The 6,889-nt window shown below is 36.9% G+C and overlaps 1 protein-coding gene across 1 annotated transcript; it reads left to right on the top strand.

Annotated features, from left to right (window-relative positions):
- Positions 1 to 2,194: 2,194 nt before the first annotated feature.
- On the top strand, positions 2,195 to 3,133 carry LOC118933137 (olfactory receptor 52A1-like). The gene has a single exon (XM_036927112.2). The coding sequence runs from the start codon at positions 2,195 to 2,197 to the stop codon at positions 3,131 to 3,133; it is 939 nt and encodes a 312-aa protein (XP_036783007.2).
- The last annotated feature ends 3,756 nt before the right edge of the window (positions 3,134 to 6,889 follow it).

The following is a 6,889-nucleotide window of genomic DNA, read 5'->3' as shown; positions in this document are numbered from 1 at the left end:
GAATGAACATACCAACGTGATCTAAGACAGCCATACAGAGGAAGGAGAGTGTCTGACAGGAGAACAGGAAGCATGAAAGGCTATCCCAGAGATGTGCACCTGCCGGCAGGTGTTCCCAGCACCAAATGATTTGTGTCCCTGCCATTGCCTGTGTGCTGGCACAGAGGGTGCAGAGAGACAGAAGAGGCAGAACACAAAACTCAAGGAAAGACACTGGAATCTCAGGAGGAGAACAGAGTTCAGGCAAGGTAAGTGATGAGCAATAGTGATATGAAAACCTGACAATACATTTCAGATGTCTGGTAAAAAAAGAACCAGCTCCCAACAAAACGTGGCCAGGTTTCACTATTCCCAAGTTTTCTCCCATAAATTTCATTACCAGCTCTTCCAATGATATCTTGCCATTCCACAAGCCCTGTGCTCACTCACGTTCTCTCCCAGCTGCCAACCATTGTCTATACTTTCAGTTAATGCCCACCTGTCAGCTCCTTACTCTTGAACAAGTCAGACAATGCAATTCTAATTTAAGGTTCCTGTTCTTATACTGATTATCTTCGAAGAAGAAAACTTACCATTATTACAAAGAATCAGTGATCTATGGATTGTGGTGTCTTAGAATAAAGGGTTGAGGAGTGAACTGGAAATAAAGGGCTTCCCTGACAGCTGAGTCTATGCTTTTACCTATAAGCTGACACAGCCTCCATATCATAGAATCGGCCTGCTGACTAGATTCCATTACTTGAGGTTTGCAGCATAAACCACAACTGTTTCTGCATTAATAGCCTATGTGGTGACATTCAGTACATGGTTAGCTGATCCTAGGCGTGCTGATGTAACACGAATTCAGTGGAAAGTCTAGAAAGAATGAAAAAGTCGAAGCCTATTTTCCTCAGAATGATAAACACTTCTCTAATGCATGGTTTGAGAATTTCTTGCTTCAAAATATGTAATATATAAAATTTAATATCAGAAAAGAGCATTTATATAATGCATAATAGCCCAAATACATAGAAAATTCAGTCATCAGTGAATTGAGAGGGGATTAAGTTCTCTCAGTGCCCTACAGCCCTGTGCTGAGTCACGTCTAGAAGCCCAAGTTTTGATTCTAGTTTTGTATTTGACTCCTTTTAAGAAAATGTCTTTCTTTTCCATTTTATCATCCCTCTATTTCCTATCAATTTCTTATGCCTCAGCTCACAAAATAAAGCAGCTTTTCTGTATCATATACAATCATGAAGAATTAGTGTACCTAAATTGTCTAAATTAATTTCCAAGTAGTTGTGAACAGTTTAAACCCAAGAAACAAGCCTCCATTCCAGCTTAATTACCCACTTACTCACTGTCCTTTACCTTGTATCTCCAAAAATGTGTCCTCTTGCCCATAGACAGCAACTGCTGATTTTTCCTTCCTTCCCAGGTTTTCCTTCCAGAATTACTGTTATTTTAAACATGCAAATAATTTTAAGGACTTCAGATATTAGAAATATAGATGAAATAAAATACAGTTTTAGTGGAAATATAAAAAGTAGCAAGGGATGTTGATGCAGACTCTTCATAAGTATATGGATTTGAATGATCTTTTCTAAAGCTCCTCCTTCATAGTCCATGGAAAGGACATCCAGCCTTAAAATGATACAGAGGATATAGATAGATAGAGATGTATCTTGGGTGCCAAGTTTCACAAAGAACCTTTTACACGAATATACTTGTCAGTGTCTGAGAATTTGCTGGTCCAAACTGACATTTCCTGGCTTAGAGACGATTGGAAAGAAGAGAGCACTAGAGGAGTAGCTGGGAGGTGGGATAAGGAGAGATTCATCAACCTCTCATTAACGTGAAATTTCCAGAGGAAAATATACAGGTCCAGTTGTTTGCCCACAGGTCAGAAATGAAATCACAGACTGGTCAGCAGTCTATTGCCTCAGGCAGGTGGTTGCCTGGCTCTAATGGAGTTGCCCTGCCAGGCAACAACGTCCTACTATGAACAGTGCCGTGGATGCCCTCCCTGGATACAGTGATACATGCATGGATCTGACTTTTCCCTGCAATAATATCAATGAGATGGATGATATGACCTTGAAGTTCTACAGAAATCAGGCAGAATCACCATGATGTCCTTGGTCAAAAATAGGAAGTGGAAGAACAGTGCCACTCACGACTTTACTTTGTTTGCATCCAGGGTGCCAAGGATGCAATGACCATTTCCAACAGGACTGTCTTCATGCCTCCTGTGCTCACCCTGATTGGGATCCCAGGCCTAGAATCTGTGCAGGGCTGGATTGGCATCCCATTCTGTGCCATGTACCTTGTTGCCATGATTGGAAATTCCTTGCTTCTCATCATCATCAAAACAGAGCGCAGCCTCCACGAGCCCATGTACATTTTCCTCGGCATGCTGGGAGTCACAGACATTGCACTTGCCACCACCATTGTACCCAAGATGCTTGGCATCTTCTGGTTTCATGTGCTAGAGATTTATTTTGAATCCTGCTTGCTTCAAATGTGGCTCATCCACACATTTCAGTGCATAGAGTCAGGCATCTTGCTGGCCATGGCCCTGGACCGTTATGTGGCCATCTGCTATCCACTAAGGCATGCAGCCATCTTCACCCACCAGCTACTCACCCAAATAGGGGCTGTGGTAACACTCAGGGCAGCCATTCTTGTGGCCCCTTGCTTGGTACTGATAAAGTGCCGGTTACAATTTTATCTTACAACAATCATCTCTCACTCCTACTGTGAGCATATGGCCATTGTGAAACTGGCTGCAGAAAACGTCCAGATCAACAAAATCTATGGTTTGTTTGTGGCCTTCACTGTAGCAGGCTTTGACCTCATATTCATCACATTGTCCTATATACATATATTTATTACTGTTTTTCATTTGCCCCAGAAGGAGGCTCGGTTGAAAGCATTCAGTACTTGCTTCCCTCATATCTGTGTCTTCCTTCAGTTCTACCTCCTTGGCTTCTTCTCCTTCTTCACACACAGGTTTGGATCCCATGTCCCCCCTTATATTCATATCCTGTTTTCTAGCATTTACTTGCTGGTCCCACCATTCCTCAATCCACTTGTCTATGGTGCAAACACTAAGCAGATACAAGTTCATGTGGTAAATATGTTTTTTTCATAAACCCATTGTAATGAATACCTTCATGCTTTCCTCTTTGTACTATAGTAAAATCACCCAAATCAAAATAAAACAACAAAAAAAGTCCATGTAGTCTCTGATGCTTGAGTTTTCCATTTAATTGTTTCATGAAATTTCCAGAATGAGAGCTAGTTTTCTTGATCATTACAGCTAATGGCAACTTTCAGCCCACGGTGCCATGGATCCTACATGGGTAACAAGTGTGAGAAATTTGGAAAACACCTACACATGTGTGCTTTTCTTTTTCTCTTTTATTTTTTAGTAGTTAGTTTAACTTTCTCATTTATTATTCCTCATTAAGGGTTCACAGATATGCACCTCACTGAATTCAGAAGCACCTAAGACTCATTTTTTTTTTTTGGTCTGTACAGATTCTCAGTTAAAACAAGTTGACTCTCTTTGCCTCTAGTTTCATCCTACTAATCTTTAAACAAATCGGAGGAACTGTTTCTTATCCATGCCTTATTTAAACAAAAAAAGCAAAAGAAACAAGCCAATGAAGTTTATGTATCTGATATCACAATGAAGTCCTAAGACTTCAGGGTCATTTAGGGAATTATCAGTGTAAACATCCATGAGAGCTCAAGGGTTCCATGTGACACATCACTATTTTTTCTGCTACTTCCACCCTTTACTTCCCTATTAATTCACCAAGTGGTATCAACAACTTACAATAAAATTGTGGCATAATGGTAAATATGACACAGTGTTTTCTTTTGTGATTTTGCACAAGTTGTAGCCTTATATTTCTGAGAGAGAGAAATAACAGTGGTAGGCATAGAATGTGAGGCTAGCAAAGGGAATGAAGCATTGAAAACTAACTGAAAGCAGTGGTCAGGGTAACTGTATTTGTTCGCTTTTCTGTTTTAATTAGGAAGTCTGATTCTTGAGGAATGATGAATGAGTAGTCAAGTAAGTAGACATAAGATGTCAGGTAGATAGAGGAGATTTAAACAAGAGAATGCAGTTAATGTAACTGAGTAATTGCAGTGTTATTTTCCATATAATGTACAGTTTGAAAGATGATATAAATATGAATATCAAGAATGGATATGTATGCTGTGCAAGGCTGTTGAATTTATTCTGAAGTTATTTTGTGTCCTTGGAGAATTTTCCTCAATAGCAAACGAAATATGTATGCATGTGTGTGTGTGTGTGTGTGTGTGTGTTGTATGTATGTGTGTGTGGTATGTACTTGGCATTTGGCAGCATATCTTCTTAGTGGTACAAAACATTATGCTTTTTAATTACTCAAGCATATTGTGTTACTGAAGAAATGGATTTTTTTGTTTCTAGGAGTAATTACTTGAGAACCTAAGGCTAGTGTGCAGTTGCTGAAAATTTCAGCCCATAGGTAATTCTTTTAAATATTAAGGGAAATATTTACATTTGTGCAGATATCTCTAATTTGATTTATGACACTAAAATCATGGCATATTATGTTGAGGTATGTTTTCTCCACACCCATTTTGTTGAGACTTTTTATCATGAGTGGATGTTGAATTTTGTCAAATGCTTTTTCAGCATCTATTGAGACCATCATGTGGTTTGTATCTTTCCTTTTGTTAATGCGGTGCATCACATTGATTGATTTAAGAATATCATACCATCGTTGTATCTCTGGGATATATCTCACTTGATGGTGATGGATGATCCTTTTGATGTATTTTTGAATTTAGTTTGTTAATATTTTGTTGATGATTTTTGCATTTATGTTCATCAGGGATATTGGTCTTTAGGTTTCTTTTTTTGTAATATCTGTCTGATTTTGCTATTAAAGTGATTTTGGCCTCATAGAATTAGTTTGGAAGTATTCCTTTTTATTCTACTTTTTGGAATACTTTAAAAAGGATAGGTATTAGCTTTTCTTTAAATGTGAGGTAGAATTCAGCTGTGTAATCATCTGCTGTTGGACTTCAAATTGTTGGGAGTTTTTTGTTTACCAATTCAATTTTATTACTCATAATCATTCTGTTCAAATTTTCTGTTACTTCCTGGGTCAGTCTTAGAAGATTGTATTTTTCTGGAACTTTGTCCATTTCTTCTAGGTTGTCCAAATTACTGGCATATATTTTTTCATATAATTTTCTAATAATTGTATTTCTTTGGTATCTGTGACTATTCCTTTTTCATTTGTGATTTTGTTTACTGTGTCCTCTCTTTTCTCTTTTTGGTAAGTCTGACTAGGGGTTTGTCTATTTTGTTAATCTTCTCAAAGAACAAGTTCTTGGTCTCACTGATTTTTTTCTATTGTTTTATTATTTTCCATATAATTTATTTCACTCTAATCTTTATAATGTCCCTTCTATTAACTTTGTATTTTTTGTTCTTCATTTTCTAATTCCTTTAATTATGAGTTTAGATTATTTGGGATTGTTGTTTCTGTAATAGGCTTGCATTGCAATGTACTTCCATATTAGAACTGTTTTGCAGCATCCCACATATTTTGGAATGTTGTATTTTTGTTTTCATTTGTCCCCATGTATTGCTTGACTTCTTCCTTGATCCATTGATTATTTAGAAGCGTGTTGTTTAGCCTCCATGTGTTTGTGGGGTTTTTTTTCCTTTAATTGATTTCTAATTTCATATCATTGTGATCTGAAGAGATGGATTTATTGAGCCTATTTTTGTGCCCTTTCTTCCTCTCTTATACTCTTCTCTTGTTATTTTGTTGTATTCTTTGATGTTATGTTGGGATTTCTTTTTTAAATTGTTTGGTGTATCTATTATAGGCTTTAGGATGTGGTTACCATAAGGTTCATAAACAGTTTCCTAAACATACAACAGTCGATATTAAGTTGATGGTTGATCTATTCTTAACACAGTCTAAGAATAGTACTTTTAATTTTTCTTCCTCATCCAAACTTTATGTATGTCATAATCTACATCTTTTGTGTATCCCTTAACTGATTTTGAGTATGTGTATTTTACTACTTTTTTTTTAAAGTTCATACTTGCTTAGTAAGTAGTTGGTCTACTACATATATTGTAAGTTTATTTTCACTGATGAAAAATATTTAGGCTTAAGAACATTTCCATTTACAGAATTCCCATTGACAATATTCTATAAGGTCAGTTTAGTGGTGGTGAATTCTTCTACCTTTGGTTTATCTGGGAAATTTTTAAACTCTCAGTTCTGAATGATAACTTTGCTGCATAGGTAGAAGATTCTTTGTTGTAGGTTCTTCCATTTCAATACCTTAAATATTTCATGCCACTCCCTTCTGGCTAAAGTTTCTTCTGAGAAATCTGCTGATGGCCTTATGAGGGTCCCTTCAAGGTAACTATCTGGTTCTCTCTTGCTGCTTTAAAGATTTGTCTTTATCTTTAATCTTTGCCATTGTAATTACTATATGTTTTGATGTTACCTTCATTTTTTTTAGGAGCTCTTTGTGCTTCCAGAACCTATGTGTTTATCTCCTTCCCCACACTGGGGAAGTTTCCAGCTATTATTTCTTTAAAGGGACTTTGTCCTCTTTTGTATCTCTCTTGCCCTTCTAGAACCCCTCTTGTGCAAAAATTGTTTCATTTCAAGTTGTCACACAGCTCTTTTAGCATCCTCTCAGTTTTAGAAATTCTTATTTCTCTCCGTTCCTTAGCTTAGTTGTATATGACAAACCCATAGCTAATACCCTATTCAATGATGAAAAGCTGAAAAATTTTCCTTTAAGATCAGAAACAAGACAAGAATGCCCACTTTTATTCAATATAGTACTGGAAATCTTAGCCATAGTGATC

Source organism: Manis pentadactyla, chromosome 9 (genome assembly GCF_030020395.1).
Source record: "Manis pentadactyla isolate mManPen7 chromosome 9, mManPen7.hap1, whole genome shotgun sequence".
NCBI lineage: Eukaryota > Metazoa > Chordata > Mammalia > Pholidota > Manidae > Manis > Manis pentadactyla.
This window is presented reverse-complemented; position numbering and strand designations above follow the sequence as displayed.

Bases quoted from the DNA above. Each gene is read 5' to 3' on its own strand.
- LOC118933137 (XM_036927112.2), top strand. From the start codon at position 2,195: ATGACCATTTCCAACAGGACTGTCTTCATGCCTCCTGTGCTCACCCTG.